The 24,483-nt window shown below is 43.9% G+C and overlaps 1 protein-coding gene across 2 annotated transcripts in view; it reads left to right on the forward strand.

Annotated features, from left to right (window-relative positions):
* The window catches only part of FAM114A2 (family with sequence similarity 114 member A2), a 53,589-nt gene that overhangs the window by 19,487 nt on the left and 9,619 nt on the right, over positions 1-24,483 (forward strand). For both annotated transcript variants that reach the window (XM_077326480.1, XM_077326481.1), the window contains exons 6-9: positions 5,684-5,818; positions 5,986-6,144; positions 15,734-15,854; positions 17,339-17,418. In XM_077326480.1, the coding sequence (XP_077182595.1) occupies positions 5,684-5,818; positions 5,986-6,144; positions 15,734-15,854; positions 17,339-17,418 (495 nt within the window). The remainder of the gene's footprint in view (positions 1-5,683; positions 5,819-5,985; positions 6,145-15,733; positions 15,855-17,338; positions 17,419-24,483) is intronic.

A 24,483-nucleotide genomic window follows, 5' to 3' on the forward strand; every position in this document is an offset into this window, starting at 1 on the left:
CATGACAACCCCATGCCCTTACAGACTGGACAACTCCTTCCCTTCCTCTTCCCACTGCCAAGCTCTTGCGCCCGTTGTATTCTTGGAGACAACGGGCTTTGCCCCTAGTTTCCATTCATAAAACTATTAAATTTGAAATGTAATTTCACAAAACCAAAATTATTTGTTTAGATGTTGTAGTAATCAAGAATGAGAGCAGTAAAAAGACTGAAACAGGATTATACAGAAACTCCACTGCTGTAAATTCCTATGTGTCGGCAGACAGTTTCATCCATTCTACCTCAAGAAGACCGGGGCAGACGGGGGGTGTGCTCAGCGAGGTGGCGTTCTCATACAGGGCATGGAGCTACTGGCAGGACTTTCATCCATGGCCACGGGCGGGTACTAACACACCCCCTTCCCAGGTGTGAAGCTGATCTCAGATAAGTCATCCTTAAACTGTCGAGACAAACAATCAGCAATGGCATGAGCAGATCCTGGGCGATGACAGACTGTGAATCTAAAAGGCAACAACGAAACTATCATAGGACCCGCTGATTGTGGTCTTTCATACATTGCAGCCATTGTAGCGGAGCATGATCGATCACCAATTCAAAGGGATTGTTCGACAAATAGTACTTCAAAGCCCCAACAGCCCACTTAATGACCAGGGCTTCCTTTTCAATCGTAGCTTATTTGACTTCTGCAGGCTGAAGTTTCCAACTTAAGAATAAGAAAGGATGTTCCCAGTCAGGGTACACCTGGGCCAACACGATTCCCAGGCCTGTCCCGGAGGCATTAGTCTGTACCACAAATGGATGAGAACAATCCAGATTATAAAGGACTGGTTCGAGAGACAAATGATGTCAAAAAATAAAAGGCTTGTTCCGCAGCTGAACTCCACCGGATCACCGCTGGCCGTTTTTTTCTGAAGGCAATCAGTTAGAGGACTGGCAATCGTCACGAACTGGGGGATAAATTGGTTATAATACCCGAACAGCCCAAGAAATTGTCAAAGCTGCTTCTTAGTATGTGGAAGTGGCTAATTTTGAATGGACACAACTTTCTCGGGCAAAGGACGGATTTCACCATGGCCAACCATATACCCCAGATACCTCAACTCACGGAAGCCCAGGTGGCTCTTTTTCAGATTAGCATGTAGCCCCGCACCTTGTAAAGCCTGCAACACCATCACCACATGACGTACATGGTCTTTCCAAGTTGGACTAAATATGATGATATCATCAATTTAGGCTGTAGCAAAGGCAGTACAATGGGCCAGAACCTGATCCATCAAATGCTGGAATGTTGCGGCCACCCCGTGCAGGCCAAACGGCATGCGTTGAAATTGGAACAGGACTTGGGGTGTTGCAAAGGCTGTTTTCTCGCGATCCGTCTCTGCCACAGGTACCTGCAAGTACCCCTTCATCAAGTCGATAGCTGACAAATATTGAGCGGTCACCAGTTGGTCTGTCAAAATCTGGGAGCGAGGCATTGGATATGCATCAAATTTCGCTATCTTATTGACCTCCCGATAATCTACACAAAAGCGAGTGCTACCGTCAGATTTTGTACCAGCATGAGCGGGATACGCCACTCACTGTGGGAGGGCTCAATAACGTACAGCTGCAGCATATCTCGCACCTCATTTTTGACTACAGTCCATTGCTGCCGGGGCAGGGGCCTCCATGGTAGTCGTGCAATAACTCCAGGTGGAGTCGTAATGTGATGAGTGGATAGATGGGTTCAGCCCAAACGATTGGAAAACACTGTAGCACAAGGCTGAATAGCCTGTTGTAACTCTTCCTTCTGTTCTAACAACAAGGCTTGGTCCATCTGCGGTGGGTCAGGACCATCCTGAGCAGTCCAAGGCAAGATCCCATCTGATAGGTCGTCTGCGGGTGATTCTAAATGACATGTCTCCATGGGACGCTCCCAACACTCTTTCAGCAAGTTGGTGTGAACACTCTTTCACTGCCGGTGCCCCTCTCCACACTGCACCTCAGATGCATTAGGAGCGATCACCTGCCGAACAACATAAGGGGTCCCCATTTGATGTCCCAAAGGCTTCTCGATGCACCCAAACTTGGTTACCTGGCTGGAATGGACATACTCGTGCTCCTTGATCGTAATACGCTTTTTGTACCCATTTGGGTCTACAGCAAATGTCTCCACGCGTCTTCCCTCATTTCATTAAGTCGATCAACTAGTTGTCGTACATAGGCTCCTGCCGGGACCTGCGACAGTCCTGGAGCTTGAGCCCACTGCTGTTGAATCAAATCTAAAACCCCTCAGGACCTCCTCCCACACAACAATTCAAATGGAGTGTCTCTCGCAGCGTGAACAAAATAGGATCCACAAAGAGGTCCCAATCTTGAGGATGTCAATAAGTTGCCCGTAACATCATCTTCAAAGTTTGATTCATACTCTCTACTAGGCCGTCTATCTGAGGGTGGTGTACCAACATAAAAAGTTGTGTGATGTGCAAAACCTGACATACCCGGCAGAGAAAAGCAGCGGTTAACGGAGATGCACGATCTGTAAGGATTTCCTTTGGCAGGCCCACATGCGCGAAAAACCTGATGAGGGCCTGAGCCATGGTCTGGTCATATTGGCAAGGGGAATCGCCTCAGGGTATTGAGTGGTGTAATCCATAATGACCAGGAGGTAACAAGCTGCTCTCCCAGTACGGGTCAAAGGGCCCACAAAGTCCATGGCAATCTGGTCGAATGGGTTTGGTGGTATAGGAAGGGGCTCCAAGGGAACTCTAGGTGCCTTGCTGTTGCTGGTCCTCTGGCACAACTCACATGACCGGTAATACTTGGGCCCTTTTCTGTTGATGTGGGACCCCCCTGCGCTGTCATCCTGGGTCCCGAAGAAAAAGATGAAGAAGAACTGCTCGGTCAGAACAGCTTTATCAGTGCCGTTGCGAGCCCAAGGTCACCCAGCTGGCTGCCTGTGGGGGAGTGCAGAATCTAACCCGGCTTGCCAGATTAGAAGTCTGCACTCCTAGCCATTACACCAAGCTGGGTCTCCAGCCGGAGCATCAAAGACCCTTGGTGCAATTCCCCCACACACACACACACACACACTACAGGCACTCCCTTAGGGGTAGGCTTGGGATGAAAACACTGACCCATGAGTCCCGGGCAAGATCTGCCAACTATCCTTGGATCTAGAATTCATCCTCTTCCATGGCCCCCAGACCCCATGGTGGTGAGCCCCCCCCCCCCCGGCCCATCCTTGGGAACGTCCTTTCCTTCCTTACCATCTTGCTCCTTGGCAGCCAAAAAGCTTTCTATCAACTCCACCGCCTCAGGCAAGCTGGCCAACTTAGAACACACTGCCCAGTGCCGCGCCTTTACCAGGAGGACATGCAAAAGCTGTTCCTTCGTAATTTCTTCCACCATCCTCCACCCTTCTTCCATAGGAGGGACAAGCCACCAGGTAACTGCATCCTTTAATGCTACTGCCAAGGCACGTGGCCATTGTCCAAGTTGGTACTTGATAGTCCACTGTTTCTGGCGATGGGAGTCAGGAGATCTGTCCAAAATCACAGCCTTCAGCTTGTCATAATCTCCTACATTAGCCCAACTCAAGGCTTTCTGTGCTGCTTGCGCCTCTCCTGTCAGATATGGACCCAGCAAATACGCCCAATGTTCACGTGGCCAAAGGGCCACCTCTGCTGCCTGCTCAAAGGTCTCCAAATACGCTTCAATGCCATCCTTGGGAACCAACTTCGTCAAGGGGGCCCAGGAACAACTCAAACCTCCCAGTAGGTTATGAGCCCCAGCTGGCTGCACCCCAACCCACACCACCTCTGCCAGGTGTCGCAATTCTTGGGAAACAGCTGCCTGAGTCTCCCGTTGTTGCTGCCCCAACTCTTGCATCACCTGTGTTTGATGCTCTACCATCCACTGGCCAAAATGGACAAAGTCCATAATGGGCGTTGCTGCAGCCCCCTACTGAGCAGGGTCCATAGGAAATGCTGAAGTCGAAGGAGGTTTGGTCACAGGTTGCTCTCTAATGCCCCACCCAAGTTGGGAGCCTTGTGCCGCCAGCGAACCTGCAGTTGGTGGGATGCGGGGTTGTGCCTTCTTCAGGGTGGTCCTCCCTTTGCCCACATTCTCCACCACAATGTCAGTTCCTTACTGATTGGCAAGACTCTCTGGACCTTCTGGAACACATTATCTCCTCCAGCCCACCCTTTTCTTAGAAGCAGAGGGGAAGTGAAAGTCTTCTAGGACAAATTATATCCTCCGGCCACACCCTTTTTTGTTTAGCGGCAGAGGGGAAGTGAAAGTCATTCAGCCTCGCCTTGTCTCCATCCAGCATCACTAACTCACAGCCAAACCGCTCATGCTGTCTTTCTTTCTCCTTTAATCTCAACATGTTACCAAAAGAAAACCGTTTTCCCTTCTCCCATCACCCCTTTTAACCATTTCCATTCGCCTCTTCTCCTCCTCCTTAACCAACCAGAAGTTACAAATATCCCTCCCTTCCGCATCTTTCACCCAGCGTGCTCCACCCTGTCAGAGCCAAAGACGCTGAAGGTGCCGCAGCTCCAGCTATCATCAAACAAGAGAGGCACTAAATCGTCTCAATCATTCCCTCCCTGCATTGCAATTATTCACCAGGACGCTCCCTCCCAGCCATAAGTAGAGAGTTCATCTTCGGGGCAGACTGGGGGTGTGCTCAGCAACGTGGCGTTCTCATACAGGGCATGGAGCTACTGGCAGGACTCCCACCCATGGCCACGGGTGAGTTCTGACAGGCAGTAATTGAGAAACCCTCTGTAAGTGCTTTGCCAACCAAAGTTTTCATGTTTGATTGTAACATGCAACTGTTTTTGATTTACTTTGATATTGAACGGAAATGAAGAATTTACAGACTGAAAGGTTTTCAGTTCTTCAAGCAAATTTTGTTGCCAATTAAATATTTTCATTGAAGCAAGAAATTCTGACAACTTTATGAATGTTATGTTTATTGTTACAAGCAGTTCCTGAAACACAGCAATTATCTTTGTTTCCCACCTGGAACCTTGAGGGGATCCCTCAATGGGATCCAAAGCCAGAGAGTACCCCCTCCTAAGCCCTTTTCTCCAAGGGGACTGATCTCTGTTGTCTGGAATTGACCTGCATTTCAAGCAAATCCCCAGGTCCCAACTGGAGATTGGCATCCTGCAACTTCTCTGTGGCACAGAGAGTTCTCCCCCCCCCCAAACAAGCCCTTTAATCTCCAGGAGCCTAGACATGAGTTGCCATTGCAGAGTCCCCCCTACAAAACAGGTATTTTCCCCTGGGGGGCTGATCTCTATAGTCCAATTCCAGGAGATTTCCAGGCTGAACCTGAAGGTTGGTGACTCCTAGGTCAGGAATATTTCTTGAAGTTTAGAGGTGGGGCCTCAAGAGTCCAGGATTATTTGCCATGTAGCCAGCCCCCAGCAAGGCCACAGTGCCGGTGTGCTTCCTAGCACCCTTTGTTTCCCTTGGTGCAATGTGCTTTGCCTCTAGTTTCTTATAAATCTGTCTGTGCATCTTATTTCCTGGGGATAGTGAAGAAAGGACATCCTGCAATTGAAGTGCTTGGCCTCCATAGATTCCAGCGTGTGTGGTACTTCTCATACATTAAGAGATGTATTTGTTTTCCCTAGGGGCTAATTCTGAATTACATTTGTCCTCAAATGTGGACTTGTATTTTCTAGGGAAAGACCGTTATTAGTGGGAGTCTGGATGCATTAGAGTTCATTGGTAAGAAGACTATGGATGTGATAGCTGAAAGCGACCCTGGATTTAAGAAGACCAAAGGCCTGATGAACAGGAATTCCACGCTTTCTCAGGTAATAGTTTCCATCAGGCTCCCAAATTCCATCTGAGAATGTCATTGTTCCTGAGCATGTCACTGTTCCATTGTTTCAGAACACCAGACACTCCAGGCAGAAACTTTTCTTTCGGGTATTCACTTTTCATCCAGCACTTGTTAACACTCCAGTTTTTCCATTTGCAGATCTTGAGAGAGGTAAAGGAGAAAGAAGAACAGAGGACAATTGCTGAGGTTTCCATGGCTACAGAGAAGAAAGCTCATTATGGCCTGCTCTTTGATGAGTTTCAGGGTCTTGCTCATTTGGAAGCCTTGGAGATGCTTTCCAGAGAGAGTGAATCAAAGGTAATAGCATTGAGCTTTTTACTTTTCAAAGTCAAATACCTTTATTGGCATAATAACAGAACAGAACATGTATATAAAAAACAAAGCAGTTCAGATCCCAGATCACTTGCAGAAAATCCCATGGAGGAATTTTGCAGTGCCTTCGGTTACTTGAGGATTGTGATTCAGTAAAAGTGCCTTGCTAGCACTGCTGTTGAGGGACCGTGGATCTTGCTCGCCCGCATGAGAGGATATATGTAACATTCTCTAAGATGGTTGTGTTTCTCACAGAGGAGGAGAACGTGCTCCACTGACTCAGGTTTCTTGACGGGACATGACCAGAGTCTGTCAGCATATTGGATTTTAGCATATCGACCTCTTGTCACTGCCATTGGTAGAAGGTTTAGCCTTGCTAGCATAAAAAATTGCTTCAATGTATGTCTGGAAAAAAAGATAGACAACTCCCCAAAGCTGATAGATCACCAAAAAAAGAAATTAAAGGTTGATGTGACAGCCTTCTGGAGATGAAAGAAGGATATGTCAACAGCTGCCAAAGCAAAGAAAATTAAGGAAAAAGAAAAAGAACTAGAAAGATTGAAACGGCAACAAGACCTAGAAGAACTGGAAGAAACCTCAGAAGAAGAAAGCATAGATATGGAAAAAATAGCCCGCCTCCTGAAGAAACAAAGCAAGGAGTTAAAAGCTTACACGGAAGAAGCGCTTAAACAACAATCTAAAGAACTCTCCAAAGAAATACAAGACACTAAGAAAGAACTCTCCGATAGTATAGACGGAATAAAAGCACTTGTAGAAGGAAATATAAAATAACTAAAAGAACACAACGCTAAAATTGAAAAACTGGAAGGCTGGAGAGCAGGAGCAGATGACAAGTTTGAAATTCTGCAGTCAGAAGTGAGAAGTAGGAATGTGAAGATTAGAGGGGCCCCGGAATCTTTTGACAAGGAAGATATAAAGAACGAACTTACTGAGGCGATCGGTGCATACTTGGAGGAAGAAGAGGTGAAAATTGAGAAAGCTTACAGAGTAAATTCTAGAGCAGCCAAGAGAAACAACCAGCCAAGAGACATTCTCGTTGGCTTTGAATCTAAGTCAGTAAAGAACGCACTCCAAGGAAAGTATAGAGAAGATCCATTCACCCTTGAAGACCAAGAAGTTAAGATTTTTCAAGACTTACCATCAGAGATATTACAAAAAAGGGCGCAATTTCACTTCCTACAGCAAATTCTGATGTGACAAAAACATTAGATACTTCTGGAAAATTCCATTCGCATTGGAAGTTATTTTACCAACAGGAAGATCATAAAAACACTACAACAAGCACAAGAATTAGTGGATACCGTAGCCGAAGGCTCTGCGTTGGCAGAAGAACAGAGAAAACAGTCAAGCCAACAAGAACACAAGGAAGTAGCAAGAAAAGGTGCTGGGACCAGAAAGTAAAAATGGAGCTTTTGAAGATAGTTACTGTTAATGTTAATGGATTAAATTCACCGAATAAAAGATCGAAAGTTTTTAATCAATTAAGGAAACTAAAATGTGATATAATATGTCTACAAGAAACCCATATAGAACAAAGACATCAAAACTTATTGAAAAACAAAAGCCTAGGGAAAGAATGGATTGTATCAGCAAAGGAAAAGAAAAGAGGGGTGGTGACGTATATTGTAAACCCCAATATAAATGCGAAGACTATATCCGAGGACCCAGACGGACGCTTTTCTATCTTAAGGATTAAGCTCCCTGATGGCCAAAATTTTGTCTTGGTGAATCTATATGTGCCAAATAATGCCAAAGAGATGTTTTATAGGGATTTTTTCTTGTCCAATTCGGATTTATTGGAAAATGAGGTAATGATAATCGGAGACTTTAACGCAGTCCAAGATCCATATTGGGACAAATCTTCAAGGAAAACAGTCTCAACATTTCCACCCTCTGCAAGATCTAACTTCAAATATCTGGTTCTAGTGGACGTCTGGAGAGAACATCATCCAAAATCGCACCAATATACATTCTATTCAAACAGACATGATGCTTACTCAAGACTGGATCAATGTTGGGTGTCAAAACAAATGCTACACAAACTGAGAATTTCAGAGATACTACCAAACACCTTTGCAGACCACAACCCATTACAAATAGAGCTATGTGTGAAAAGAGTCGGAATAAGAAGGTGGAAAATGAATAATTATCTTCTGGAGGACCCAAAGGTCCAGCAGATTTGTGAAGCAAGTCTACAAGAGTTCTTCCTACTAAATGCCACCCCAGACTCTTCATTGGCCACGGTGTGGGACGCCAGCAAAGCATATATGAGAGGCATACTTTTGCGACTTAACACTACAATAAGAAAAAGAAAGGAAAAGACTCTGAGTGAAATAAAAGTAAAACTGCAACAGGCAGAAAGGCAACACCAAGAACATCAAACTAGAGGATTAGCAAGACAAATAAAATTATTAAGAATACAGAGAGACAACCTAGAGGCGGAGGAAATGAGGAAGAAACTTGACTATCTCAAACAAAAAAACTTTGAATGGGCAGATAAACCGGGGAGATGGCTAGCTCAAAGACTGAGGAAGAGCTATCAGAAGCATAGTATCACAAAGTTATCACATGAAGGCCTGAATTATAATAATGAAGCAGAAATTCATTCATGTCTTACCCAATTTTTTCAGAACATATATACAAAAAAGGAATAAAATATAGACCCTGGAACATTCTGCCAAAAAATATCAATGAGCAAATTCACAGATCATCACAGAAAAATTCTCAATCAAAGAATTACAATGCAAGAAATAAATGATGCAATAATGGCAACAAAAGCTCAAAAAGCCCCAGGGCCGGATGGATTGAGTGCAATATATTACAAGAAGATGAGCTATGTTGTCTCTCTACACTTACTTCAACTATTGAATGAGATTATAGACAATCCTGGAAAATCCCTCCCAAAATCATGGCAACAGGCCTCAATAACACTTATTCATAAAGAAGGAGGAGATATGAACTCACCCAACTCGTATAGACCAATTTCTCTGCTAAACGTGGACTATAAAATTTTGGCAAAAATCTTAGCAGAAAGACTGAAAAAATGTATCGGAGACGTTATACACCAAGATCAAACTGGATTTATGCCAAGAAGACTAATGAGGAACAACATAAGATTCGTTTTGAATGTGGCAGACTATGTGCGTAAAGAAAAGTTGCAGGCTGCTTTCATATTCTTGGATGCGGAGAAAGCTTTTGACAACGTTAGTTGGGACTTCCTGTTTGAAACACTGAAAGCAACCGATTGTGGTGGTACTTTCCTGGAATTTATCAGACAAATATACTCTGAACAAGAAGCTAGAATTTTAATAAATGGAATGCTCACAAAACAATCCATCAAAATAGGTAAAGGCACCAGACAAGGATGCCCTTTGTCTCCACTGTTATTCAATCTGGTACTAGAAATGCTGACAACCAAGATAAGAGCTACAGAGGAGATCATGGGAATCAAAATCGATGATCAGGAATTTAAATTAAAATGCTATGCTGATGATGTAGTTTGTACTGTTATGAACCCAAAAGCGTCAATTCCTCCTCTCCTGGAACTACTGAAAGACTTTGGGCATTATTCAGGGTATAGAATAAATAAGGATAAAACAAAAATTGTTTTACAGGGAACCACAGATCTTGACGTGCAAAATATCAACTTAAAAACCGGATGTGAGACAAATCCCAAATGGGTGAAATATCTGGGAATCTACCTAGACAAAGACTTCCGAGAACTCTTCACTGGTAACTATGAAAGACTATGGAAGACTATACAACTGGATATCAAAAGATGGAACGAGTCAAAACTGTCCTGGTCGGCTCGAATGGCCACGGTCAAGATGAACTTGTTGCCCAAATTTAATTTTTTGTTCCAAATGTTACCAATAGTGATCCAGGAGAAAACGCTAAGAAAATGGCAATCAGTGATCAATAAATTTATCTGGAGTGGGAAAAGGCCAAGAGTTGCTTTTAAAATACTTCAAGATGTGAAGGAGAGAGGAGGCCAAGGTGTTCCTAATCTAAAACTATACAAAGACGCAGCAGCACTTACATACATAGTGGACTGGATTCGGGAACCGCATTCAAGAGAATTGGTATTTGAAAGAAAAACCATGGGTAACAGTTTCCATGAAAGACTATGGCCAGCAGGAAAACAAAAACAAAAAGCAGTAGCAAACACCTGGATTAGTGGGCTCTTGAACGTATGGTCAAGATATAATAAGAGACTATCCCCAGCACCATCAATATTGAAATCGCCAATTGAGGCATATTTTGGGAAAGCTCAACAGAAAAGGCTGACTTGTCTCCAGTACAAAGACTTAATATCAAAGACCGGCAAGTTCAAGGATATACAAACAATAAAGAAAGGTGTAGAAATTCAATGGTTAGAGTACAACCAACTAATATCTAGATTTAAAGCAGAGTTTCAGCAACTGTTAAATCTAGAGGCTCCAATACCAGAGTTTGAAAACTTAGTAATCCAAGACAAACCACATTTACAGGGCCAAATATATAAATTGTTATTAAGGTATGAGACAGAAATGGAACGGGTTAAGCCATGTATGATCAAATGGATGCAAAATATTGAGACTAATGTGACAATGGAACAATGAGAGCTAGTATGGTCTAGAATACCAAAGTATACTAATAGTCAAATACTTAAAGAAAATTGGTATAAAATGTTTTACAGGTGGTAAAAAGGTAAAGGTAAAGGTATCCCCTGTGCAAGCACTGGGTCATGTCTGACCCTTGGGGTGACGCCCTCCAGCGTTTTCATGTCAGACCCAATACGGGGTGGTTTGCCAGTGCCTTCCCCAGTCATTACCGTTTACCCCCCAGCAAGCTGGGTACTCATTTTACCAACCTTGGAAGGATGGAAGTCAACCTTGAGCCGGCTGCTGGGATTGAACTCCCAGCCTCATGGGCAGACAGCTTCAAACAGCATTTCTGGTGCCTTACCACCCTGCGTCACACACCAAAAGTGATCGCTAAAATTGCCAAAAATATAACAACAAATGTTGGAAATGTGATGATAAAATAGGCTCTTTTTTTCATATGTGGTGGAGATGTGAAAAAGTTTATAAGTTCTGGGCAAAAATACATACTATTATGCAGAAAATGTGGGGTCTTAGATTTCCTATGAAAGCTGAAGCTATGTTATTAAGTGTTCCTCCGCAGTGCCTCCCAACCCACACACAAAGTTTATTCTTCTATGCGACGACAGCAGCAAGACTAGAATTGGCCAAGAAATGGAAAACGCAAGAACTACTCTCGATAGAAGACTGGCTGAATAAATTAGCTGATTTTGCCAAGATGGCTAAACTGACACTGATAGTCAACGGAAGAACAGAAGAGGCCTTTCGAGAACAATGGGGCCCTTACCTGAACTATTTAAGAAAATAATACAAAAGGGGATTGAAACGGGGAACTAAATGTATTAAATAAAGAGCATAACCTTTCTTTTTTCTGTACTAACAATGTAGATTGCATGTATTTCATTATCTTTAATCCTGGAAAATAAAAATAAAAATCTTATTTAAAAAAATTGCTTCAGGGAAAATGATTTTAAAGATGTAAAGTACTCCGGGATCCTTCTTGCTGGGGAATAGATAGATGGGAGAGCATGTTCTGCATGCTCCAGCAATAGTGTTCTGATAGTCAATATTCAAGATTCGTTGCCTGATGGTGTTGTAAGCTTGGTTCTCTTCAAGGTTTTCCAAAAGTTCAATAGACAGTCCTAAAGACTGTAGTTTGATGTTAATCTTCACGTACCAGGGTGATAGAAACCTATCAGATAACATAAGATAAACTAAGCTCCCAGCTTGGGTTCTAAAGTTCGGGCAGACCCGGTATTTAAAGATACAGACCCAGGCTGTTGTTGTTATGTGCGAAGTCGTGTCCGACCCAATGCGACCCCATGGACAATGATCCTCCAGGCCTTCCTGTCCTCTACCATTCCCTGGAGTCCATTTAAGTTTGCACCTACTGCTTCAGTGACTCCATCCAGCCACCTCATTCTCTGTCGTCCCCTTCTTCTTTTGCCCTCGATCGCTCCCAGCATTAGGCTCTTCTCCAGGGAGTCCTTCCTTCTCATGAGGTGGCCAAAGTATTTGAGTTTCATCTTCAGGATCCGGCCCTCTAAAGAGCAGTCAGGGCTGATCTCCTCTAGGACTGACCGGTTTGTTCGCCTTGCAGTCTAAGGGACTCGCAAGAGTCTTCTCCAGCACCAGAGTTCAAAAGCCTCAATTCTTTGACGCTCGGCCTTCCTTATGGTCCAACTTTCGCAGCCATACATTGCAACTGGGAATACCATAGCCTTGACTAAACGCACTTTTGTTGGCAGGGTGATGTCTCTGCTTTTTATGATGCTGTCTAGATTTGCCATAGCTTTCCTCCCCATGAGCAAGCGTCTTTTAATTTCTTTGCTGCAGTCCCCATCTGCCGTGATCTTGGAGCCCAGGAAAATAAAATCTGTCACTATCTCCATTTCTTCCCCATCTATTTGCCATGAATTGAGAGGGCCGGATGCCATGATCTTTGTTTTCTTGATGTTGAGTTTCAAGCCAACTTTTGCACTCTCCTCCTTCACCCTCATCAACAGGCTCTTTAGTTCCTCTTCACTTTCTGCCATTAGAGTGGTATCATCTGCATATCTGAGGTTGTTGATATTTCTCCCTGCAATCTTGATCCAAATTTGTGACTCCTCTAATCCCGCATTTCTCATGATGTGCTCTGCATACCAGTTAAATAGGCAAGGCGACAGTATATAGCCTTGCCGAACTCCTTTCTCAATTCTGAACCAGTTAGTGATTCCATGTTCAGTTCTCACTGTTGCTTCTTGACCTGCATATAAATTTCTCAAGAGACAAACAAGATGCTCTGGTATTCCCATCTCTTTAAGAACTTGCCACAATTTGTTGTGCTCCACACAATCAAAGGCTTTAGCATAGTCAATGAAACAGAAGTAGACGTTCTTCTGGTACTCCCTAGCTTTCTCCATGATCCAGCGTATGTTGGCAATTTGATCTCTAGTTCCTCTGCCTCTTCGAAATCCTGCCTGTACTTCTGGAAGTTCTCGGTCCACATATTGCTGGAGCCTAGCTTGTAGGATTTTGAGCATAACTTTGCTAGCATGAGAAATGAGTGCGATGGTGCGGTAGTTTGAACATTCTTTGGCATTGCCCTTCTTTGGGATTGGAATGTAAACTGACCTTTTCCAATCCTGTGGCCATTGTTGAGTTTTCCAGATTTGCTGGCATATTGAGTGTAGCACTTTTACTGCATCGTCCTTTAAGATTTTGAATAGTTGAACTGGAATGCTGTCACCACCACTAGCTTTATTGTTGCTCAGACTTCCTAAGGCCCATTTGACTTCACATTCCAGGATGTCTGGCTCCAGGTCAGTAACTACCCCATTGTGGTCATCAGGGATGTTAAGCTCGCTCTTGTATTGTTCTTCTGTATAATTTTGCCACCTTTGTTTAATCTCTTCTGCTTCTGTGAGGTCCTTACCATTTTGGTCCCTTATCATACCCATCTTTGCATGAAACGTTCTCTTCATATCTCCAATTTTCTTGAAAAGATCTCTGGTCCTCCCCATTCTATTGTTTTCTTCTATTTGTTTGCACTGTTCATTTAAGAAGGCATTCTTATCTCTTCTAGCTTTTCTCTGGAATTCTGCATTCAATTGGGTGTATCTTTCTCTTTCTCCCTTGCCTTTCACTTCCCTTCTCTCCTTAGCTATTTGTAAAGCTTCCTCAGACAGCCATTTTGATTTCTTGTATTTCTTTTTCTTTGGGATGGTTTTAGTTGCTACCTCTTGTACAATGTCGCGAACTTCCGTCCATAGTTCTTCAGGCTCTCTGTCTATCAGATCTAATTCCTTAAATCTATTTGTCACCTCTACTGTGTATTCGTTGGGGATATGATTTAGTTCATACCTGAGTGGCCTAGTGGTTTTCCCTACTTTCTTCAATTTAAGCCTAAATTTTGCAACAAGAAGCTCATGATCTGAACCACAATCAGCTCCTGGTCTTGTTTTTATTGACTGTATAGAACTTCTCCATCTTTGGCTGCAGAGCACATAGTCAATCTGATTTCTGTGTTGACCGTCTGGTGATATCCATGTTTAGAGTCGTCTCTTGGGTTGTTGGAAAAGAGTGTTTGCTATGACCATTGTATTCTCTTGACAAAATTCTACCAGCCTGTGCCCTGCTTCATTTTGTACTCCAAGGCCAAACTTGCCTGTTATCCTGGTTATCTTTTGGCTTCCTACTTTAGCATTCCAATCCCCCATGATGATAAGCACATCATTTTTTGGCGTTGCTTCTAGAAGGTGTTGTAGGGCTTCATAGAACTGATCAACTTCATCCTCTTCTGCAGCAGTGGTTGGGGCATAGACCTGGATCACTGTGATGTTGAATGGTTTGCCTTGGATTCGAACTGAGATCATTCTGTCATTTTGGGGATTGTATCCCAAGACTGCTTTTCCTACTCTCTTATTGATTATGAAGGCTACTCCATTTCTTCTGCGAGATTCTTGTCCACAGTAGTATACCTGATGGACATCTGAATTAAATTCACCCATTCCTGTCCATTTGAGTTCACTGATTCCTAAAATGTCGATGTTCAGTCTTGTCATTTCTTGTTTAACCACGTCCAGCTTGCCTTGATTCATGGATCTGACGTTCCAGGTTCCTATGGAATAAAAATCTTTACAGCATCGGACTGTCTTTTCGCCACCAGTTACTTCCACAACTGAGCGTCCTTTCGGCTTTGGCCCAGTCGCTTCATTCATTCTGGTGCTACTCGTACTAGCCGTCTGCTCATCCCCAGTAGCATAGTGGACACCTTCCGACGTCATATCGTTATGCCTTTTGGAACTGTCCATAGAGTTTTCATGGCAAAGATACTGGAGTGGTTTGCCATTTCGTTCTCCAGTGGATCACCTTTTGTCAGAGCTCTCAGCTATGACCTGTCCGTCTTGGGTGGCCCTGCACGGCATAGCTCATAGCTTCACTGAACTACGCAAGCCCCCTTGCCACAACAAGGCAGCGATCCTTGAAGGGGGTAGACCCAGGCTAGAGAGGCCAATCGGGTGACTCCCTTTTACTTTTTATAGCTGAGGAGGAGGAAAGATATATACTGTTGTAGATGCTCAAGACATAGACCCTTTACATCGATTGCACAAAGCATCGTGCACAGAAAATAATAGTTAGGTAAAGGTCAGAAAAATAGCTTCCTAGCCTCCCATGATTCCTATTCCTTTTGTGTAGTGTGTCCTTAAATTAGAGGTTGCTCTATCTTTGTTGCATTGACTAGCAAAGCTATTGATCCTGTGGTAGTCAATGGAGTTGTAATTTATGGAAAGTTTCATACTCCTATTACCTAAGATGGGGCGGGGGGAGGCAGAGCATGCAAATGCTGTGCTCTTGTTCTCAAAGTGGAAATTGCTTTCATCAGTCAGGCTGAAATTACTACTATGACCTTACTTTTCATGCCCCGTTTGATGCTTTTTTGCTGAAGCCTTTACACTTCTTTCTGTGGCTTTCTTTTCCTCACTCAGGTAAAGTCAGTTATCAGCACACTATCTGGAGCAGAGTTAGATGTGTTAAAGGCAGAGCTGGAACAGCTCAAAGAAGCGTTTTCATTTGCTGAATTTTATGACGACGAAGAAGAAAAGGAAGGTAATTATGTGAATTTTGACTTACAAGAGTTGACAGCACTCTTTTAAACTAACTGAATGATGAGGTAATTTGTTCAGTGGTTAGTAAGTATGCCCCTCTCCTTCCTGCCTCTTCCTGGCCCATCATTGGGAAACCTTTCGAGGGCCGTCAAGAAATACCAGGGTTTCACAAAATGCTGATTCAGAAAGTGGGAGATCATTCTCCCCTTGGTTAAATGTATCGTTGGAAACAAGGGAAAGTCACTGTGCTTTTACAGTCCTCGAAAAGGACTTTGTAGAGGAGTGGTCCGCAAGTAGAATGAGCAGCTGACCAGTCCAGCTCCACAACCTGAACTATGAGCCACATGCTTTCCTCACCCCCAAATGGTCGGTTAGGGATCATTTGTTTTTCTTTTCCTCCATTTGCAATGACTTTGCTGCCCTTAAGGCTTGTCGTTGGGAGCTGCATAACTCTCCAGTTGCACTCCTATAAACCAGACTAGTAAAGAATGACTGCTCAGGGACCATACATACCATACACATAGCATTCTCCCTATTTTATACTCTGGTACAACTAGAAAGCTTTATGCATTTGTTGGATCCTAATTAAAAGGAAAAGTGCTGTCAGGAAAGGAATGAAACATTTCTTTTACACTCTTTTTCAAGATCCACCTCCCCTTCCCCCATGGCCAGTCCTCTCCTGGAGAATCTAACCTATAGGCTGCCACTTTAGCAGTGCATATTGGAAAGTTGTTAGGTATCTGCTCAGCAGAAAAGAACTTGTCTGCCAAAGTTTTCCTTACATCAAAGCTTAAGGAAAATGGACAAATGGTCTAGCAAAGGATTTTCACCTGTACTAAATCTGGATTCTAGCCTTGGTTGTACAAGTGTAGAAATTTATGAGCATCTAGCAGCTTTTTCTGTTGTGTGAGCATATGGTGCTGCATGCATAATGAACAAACAGTTGGCTCTTAGCATCATTTTAAATTCTCTGAGGCTCCACTGCAGGCAGATGTTTATAGCTAGGCGTGAGAACAGCTGTGGCAGTTTTGTTTTGCTTTGGTTGGCCAAGCCTACATGACAGTACATGGACTGAAATTTATAGAATTCATTCCACATAGAGTCCTAGGGGGCTTAGGCTGTGTTTCCTCCCTTCCCCAGAGCTGTTGAATAAACATTCAGTTCTGTAGCATCTTGGCCCATGGAGAGCCTGCAGGATGGAGCCTTTGCTGTTGGGTTGAGTGTGTCCCAGTGAGAGTGCTGACTCTTGCAAAACATTCAAGAGGCTGAAAAGACCCTCCGTAGCCTTCATTTCCTTCTACATAGGAGGAGCCTTTGCTCCATTGTAGCTTTTTCAGCGCTGTGGGTGAGACAGAGACTTGGGATAACAGAGAAGGCTTTCCTGGACCCTCTAGAGAGCGCACACCTTCTGGAGCACAAGGAGGTGCATGAATAGTAACTTTTCATATTGGAGGTGTAACATTCAGCATCTGTTTCCTATTTCAGAAGGTGAAGACTTCACACGGGAAATAACGGGTCTTTTTTCACAACTCCATGTCTCAACAAAGCCACACAAACTGACCCAAGTAAGTTAACCTCAGGAACCAGAAGATGACAAAACAAAGGCTAAAAAGGTAAAGGTATCCCCTGTGCAAGCACCGAGTCATGTCTGACCCTTGGGGTGACGCCCTCTAGCATTTTCATGGCAGACTCAATACAGGGTGGTTTGCCAGTGCCTTCCCCAGTCATTACTGTTTACCCCCCAGCAAGCTGGGTACTCATTTTACTGACCTTGGAAGGATGGAAGGCTGAGTCAACCTTGAGCCGGCTGCTGGGATTGAACTCCTAGCCTCATGGGCAGATCTTTCAGACTGCATGTCTGCTGCCTTACCACTCTGCGCCACAAGAGGCACATATAAAACAAAGGCTATCTAGGGGTTATTGTAGGCCTGAAATTTCTTTGAGACTTAAGGTTAATAGCTTGGGCAATGGCATTTCACAGGCTACTAGAGTTTTATTAAATCAACTAGAAATTAAGCCCACTGTATAAAAAATACAGTGGGCGCTAGCGGGTAGTGGGTAGGTGCGGGAGGTCCCCCCCCCCGGGGATCCTCGCTCTGCTGAGAGGGAGGGAAGGCAGGCAGGTATAGAGAAAAGTAGAAAAAGAGGGAGAGAGAGAAAGTGAGAGAGAGAGAGAGAAGGTGTGAAAGGAGAGTAAGCAATGAGAGAAAGAATGGGAGAAAGAAAGGCAGAAGAGAAATGGATGGATAGGAGCAAGAAAGGAGATTAAGGGGTGGGTGGGTGGGTGGATGGAAGGAAGGAAGGAAGGAAGGAAGAAAGAAAGGAAGAAAGGAAGAAAGGAAGAAAGAAAGGGAGGGAGGGAGGGAGGGAGGGAGGGAGAGAGGGAGAGAGGGAGAGAGAAAGAGAGAAAGAGAGAAATGAAGGAAAGCAGGCAGGCAGGAAGGTAGGTGCAATGAAAGGTCGACGAGGCAGAGGGGGAAGGAAGGGGGGGAAGGGTCCACTGGGCAGATGTGGGGGGGCGAGTTGCAAGGGGGGTGGAGGGGAAGAGTGCGGGGTAGATAATGGTGGGTGGCTGAGTGTTTGGGGGCGGGGAAGCAGCGGTGGAGCGCAGGGGTGGCGCAGGGAGAGAGACGAACAGAAGGGATAGAGAGAGAGGGAGGAAGGTGAGAATAAAGAGGACGGGGCAGGAGGGAAGGAGAGTGGGGGGGGAGGCAAACGGTCTGCTGGGTGCCCCAACGGTCTGCTGGGTGCCCCCCAAGGCCGCATGGCAGTTTGGGCTGGGTGGCTGCCTACCTGCCTTATTGGCAGACAGCCGCATAATGGCGGCTATTGGCCGAAGGTGGCCCAGGTTCGGGGCTGGGAGGGTCAGGAGGTACGAAGTCAGGGGGCAAGGGGTCATCCTGGACCGAGCCCTCCCCCACACCGCTTACTGTTTTATTTATATTGTTCCTGCAGAACGGTGTAAAGATAAGGGGTATTATGCAAGGTAGAACACCAGATATTGTGAACTTTGCAGATTATAATTATCAGTCAGTCAGTCAGTCAGTCACCTTTTATTGGCATAAAAAGTATAAGACATATAAAAATAGGGTTTAAAATTTCAACAAAATAATAAAATGGGATTACATGACCAAACAGATCTTAAAATGATTAAATAAACTATAAGAGATAAAATACAAGGTAGGCAGCATATTATAAAAGCATCTTAGTTAAAACTCTGGCAACTAAAATGGTTATCTCTGGGTCTTTGTCAGAGAGCAGAAATTGCAAGGTCATAGATTTACTTACAGAAGGCTTGTTTCCCAGCAAGGCAACAAAGCTGTCATCCCGACACTGCTCATATAAGGGGCAGTCTAACAAAATGTGTGAGACAGAGTCAGGGCAACCAGAACCACACGGACAGAGTCTCGCATGGTATGGGATATGGTGGAATCTTCCCTCTAAGACCTTTGAGGGGAAAGCATTCATTCGTGCGAGGAGAAAAGCTCTTCTCAGGGGTGGGACATCAAGGAGATACAAATATGAAGGCATAATATTTCTCTGCATAATGATGCCAAAGAATGCTGTTGAGCAGACTCGAGGCTGGGTAGGTATGAGTTCCTGCTGCTCATGGTCTAAAATTCTCTGTTTAATAATCCGGAAGATACATTTTTCTTCCAGAGGTAGTAGGGAGTTCAGATCGATGCCAATGGAGACTAATTTTTGTTCAATAGCCTGGAACCATTGAAATTTAAGAGGGTCACTTTTTAGACAAGTTAAAAGGCTGCCAGTTTCTATTCTAAAAAACAGTCTGACCCAAAATTTAAAAGTAGCTATCCAGGCCCTTGTCTCTACCCTAATTTGGCCAAATTCTGCGCAAATGGCATGGTAGGAGACACAGTTGGGAACCCCTGCAATTTGCCTATAGAAAGCAGATTGAACACCCTCAATAGATTTATTAAAGGCAGGAACCCATAAGGGGCATCCAAACAGGAGCTGGGACATTACTTTGGCATTAAAAATTTTAATTGCTGCAGGGATAAATTGGTTACCTTTCACAGAGAAAAAGAACTGTTTTATCAAAGAAGATGAGGATTTGGCCAGATTGATAGCTCGTTGGCAGTGGGAGCTCCATTTCTGGTTATACTGGAAGGTAACACCTAGATACTTAAATGTTTTGACTTGTTCTATTGAAGTGCCTCCAATAGACCAAGTCATTGCATGCCAGCTCTTAGAGAAAACCAAAACTTTTGTTTTACCATAGTTAATTACTAACTTATTATCTTGGCAATATTGGTAAAAGGTGGATAAGTATCGTTGTAAGCCAACCCTTGTATATGAGAGTATTGTAGTATCGTCGGCATACAACAACAAAGGAATATGCTGGGAACCAAGTTTTGGGGGATGACCATTAATTGGTTCCAGTTTTAACGCTAAATCATTAATGAATAAATTGAACAACAAGGGGGCCAGAATACAGCCTTGCTTAACTCCAATGGTCATTGGAATCTTAGAGGTTAAGTCTCCCTTTGAAGAATACCGGACTTGGCAGGAGGTGGACACATAAAGTTTTTGGATGAGAAACACAAGTCTCGGTTCCATACCCATTGATCGCAATTTATTCCAGAGCATATCCCTATCTATCTTATCAAAGGCACTTTTAAGATCTATAAAAGCTGTGTATAGCCTCTTACCATTTTGGGACGTATATTTCTCGGCCAGGCATGAAAGAGTTAAATGATCTATAGTAGAGTTACCCTGCAAGAAACCAATCTGTTCAGGACCTATAATTCTTTGAGAGCGAGCCCAATCAGTTAGGCGCCGTTCGAGATGTTTTGCATAAATCTTACCTATAATTGATAATAAACTAATAGGTCTAAAATTATTAGGGTCATTATGGTCACCCTTTTTAAACATGGGAATAATGATTGAATTCAACCAAGAACTTGGGACAATCCCATGTAAGTCAATTAAGGTAAATAAGTTGGCCAAGGGAGGAGCCCACCATTTAGGGTTGTTTTTTAGAAGTTCAGCTGAAAGGGCATCCTGGCCTGGGGCTTTGCCTATCTTAAGGCTCAGAATTAGTTCCTCTACTTCGTCAGGCAAAACTGGGGACCATCTAGGGACATTAGTTGGGATGGAGTCATTCAGCAGATTTTCTGGAGCTGCTGGGACATTAAATAGAGCAGAAAAATGATCAACCCAAACTTGGGGGGCAATAATAAGTTCTAAATTATCAGTCTTCCCCCTCAAGGGTCCTCTTACAGCTGACCAGAATGCTTTGGAATTTTTGGATTTAACAATGTCAAATAGGCGGGCCCAATTATCGTAAGAGTAAAGCCGTTTTTTCTCTCGGATAAGACAATTATACTGTTTTTTTTGTTCAAAGTAACTGTGGATAATAGTCTGATCCTCTGACAATTGGGCCTGTCTAAATAGCTCTCTCAGGGTTTTTTTGAGATATGACATTCTTGGTCAAACCAGGAGGAATTGCTGCCTTTGTTACAGACTGGTTGTGCTTTAAGGCCGCAAAGGTCAACTATCTGAGAATACAGCTCTACAGCAGTCATAGGTGAGCTTGAGTTAATTAAAGTCTCCCGAAGTTCTATCATTCTTTCAGATTCCAAAAGAGATGTGATCTCTTTCTCCATCTTAGCGGACCATCTAATCCGTTTCAAACAAGATTCAGTGGGAACTGCTGGTAGAGATACACTGGGACTGCAAACATCTATCCCAGTATGATCCCAGTTTAGAGTCAGTGGAAGGTGGTCACTCTCAGTACGTGACTCTATGGAGAAAGAAGAAATATTTTGGAAGCAGTTAAAAGTGCATAAGCCGTAATCAATCACACTCTGTCCTCGAGGGGACGCGAATGTGAAATCTGCAGATGTGGGAAACTTGCTTTGACCATTTAATATCAGAAAATTGTGCTCTATACAGAATTCAGTTAATTTGATCCCTGCCTCGTTAACGACACTGTCCTTTGAGTTCCTCAAAGGCCAAATGGAGGGTAGTAAGTCCTCATCATCTTCCCCAAACCCCAACCTTGCAAAGATATCATTATTATTAGTGCCAATTTGAGCATTAAAATCTCCTAAAATAATGAATTGTGCTGAGGAGTGGTCCTTATATATTGAAAATATAAAATTAGAAAATTTGGCCCAGTTTTGGTTGAGAGTCAAATAATTCTGGGCAGGAGGGAGGTAAACATTAATTATTATTAGTGAGGAATTATTCCAGTGCAATAGGATGGCCATAGCTAAATTTTGGCAGCAGCCTAAAATAGAAGGGTTAGCAACAGAGTCAATCTTCAGCAAGGTGGAAATGCCCGCTTTGAAACGTCCCTTGGGCTCATTTTTATAGGCTGGTAAGTTAAATGATGTAAATCCCTTGAGATGAATTTTTTCTTGAAACCAAGTTTCCTGGAGGAGAATACAATCAAAGGAGGTTAAGAATTCCGCAAAATCAGAGTCTCCGGATTTGTTTTTCCATCCAGCGATGTTCCAGGATGCTATCCGAAGTCTAGGATGGGAATGGTCTCCAAATAGTCAATCATTTCTTGCCGCTGGTTCTTCAGGTTGCGTCCACTGGGGAGAAGGATCAGAGTTGGTCTGAGTGGGCTCCTCCCCTTCTGGGGTCTTATGATCTTCCTGGAGAGATTTTGCTTGTGGAGATTTTCCTTTCACGTTTGCATTAGTCTTTGGCATATTATGGGATGAGGTGGAAGGTGAAGAATCTAACAACAGCTTCTTTTCTTCAATCATCTTATAAAGTTCCCTGGATGCAACGTGTGGTGTTTTATTTGCTAATTCTGAAAATTCCTGGGCCAGAGATTTAGTATTGGATTGGTTGTTTTGTCTTTGGCTCAGCAAAGTACTAAGAATTATTCATGAGTCCAACTCAAAATCTTCTCTGTGATCTGTTGGCTGTGATGATGCCATGGGTCTTTCTATTCTCTTTCCTTGAGGATTTGCTTCAAGTTCATCTCTTGACCCCCTCGGTTTATTTTTTTCTTCCATTTCCGGGCCTTTAAATGGGTCTGGTTTCCTCACACTCACCTCCATTGCTGAACAGAAGGTGGATTCTAAAGCTGGCATTGAGTCAGGAGTTACTGGTCTCCTTTCACTTGTGTTTAGGGAGAGATCTAAGTCTATTTGGCTTTCTTTGTGGCTGCTATTCTTTGCTCTTAAAGTCTGAATAGTCTGGACAGGTGATAGGCTTAAATTCCTTGAACTTTTACTTAGATTTATTCTTGTACTCTGTTGATTTGTCAGCTTTGACTTCTTTAGATTTCCTTTTTGTAGGGAGGTTATTACTCCTTTCCTCCTACATATAATTATCATATATTTTAAAGCTATTTTTGTGTTACAGCTGTGATCTATTACTGTGATCTGTTACTGGGTTTTTAAGTTATACTCATGGAGAACTGATGCAGATGGGTAGCTGTGTTGGTCTGAAGCAGTAGGACAACGTTGCCAGTTGAAATCTGGGCCCTGACGGAGCTACTAAAGCTCCACAGGTCTTGCAAAATGGCACATTTCCACTAGATTTGTGGTTAAATTCATGGCTGTCTGGAAACCATACAGGCTCCCCTGCTTCTCCTTAGCTCCCCCTTATTTAGACCATTGCCAGTCCGGTTAGCCCAACAGCAGATATTTAAGAGAGTGGAGCCAGGGGTATTGGTTTTAACTATGCTTATGGGAAGAGGCAGTATAGAAATGGAATAAATGAATTTGTTTGAGCCCAGTGGCACCTTTTAAATTTTATTCTGGGTAAAAAAAAATGTGCGTCTAAAAGGTGCACTGGATTTGGATTTCTTCTCATAGGATATTGGTTCATCATTTTATGAAACATCACAAGTATATCCTTACTACCACCACAGTTAATGAAACTGCTAGTCAGAGTCAATTTATCTGCCCTTTCTATAAGAGCCAGAGAATAGCAGCACCCTTTTCATGCTTTCTTGTAGAGTCATAGAGTTGGAAAGGACCTCCTGGGTCATCAAGTCCAACCTCCTGCACTATGCAGGACACTCACAACCCTATCGCTCATCCACTCTAACCTGCCACCCCCTTGAACCTTCACAGAATTAGCTTCTCCATCAGATGGCTATCCAACGTCTGTTTAAAAACTTCCAAAGATAGAGAACCCACCACCTCCCAAGGAAGCCTGTTTCACTGAGAAACCACTCTAACTGTCTGGATGTTTAGACAGAATTTCTTTTGAATTAAATTCATCCCAGTGGATCTGGTCGGTCCCCCCAGCCCAAGAGAGAACAACTCTGCTCCATCCACTATATCATTGGTCCCCAACCCCCAGTCTGGAGACCAGTACCAGTCAATGGATCAATCAGTACCGGGCTGCGGCTCCTCCTTGTCCTCCTCCCCAGCTGCTGCCTCGGGGGCTGCCCTGCCACTCTGCCACCAGCTCACCTTTGGTGCTCTCCAGCGGCCGCCATGGCTCAGGCTCCCCCTCGTTGTGGGACTGCACAGCTGCTGCTGGCAGCACCCCCTAGCGGGTGGCAGGAAGTCAGGGGCACCCGTGGGAAAGCAAGTGGAGCAGGGCCTCAGGCGGCGGCAGCAACATCCCTCGGCAAAAGACTACCCCCCCCCCCCCGGGCCTCAATAAAATTGTCAAGCGTTGACCGGTCC

Source organism: Paroedura picta, chromosome 3, assembly GCF_049243985.1.
Source record: "Paroedura picta isolate Pp20150507F chromosome 3, Ppicta_v3.0, whole genome shotgun sequence".
In the NCBI taxonomy this organism is placed as follows: Eukaryota; Metazoa; Chordata; class Lepidosauria; order Squamata; family Gekkonidae; genus Paroedura; species Paroedura picta.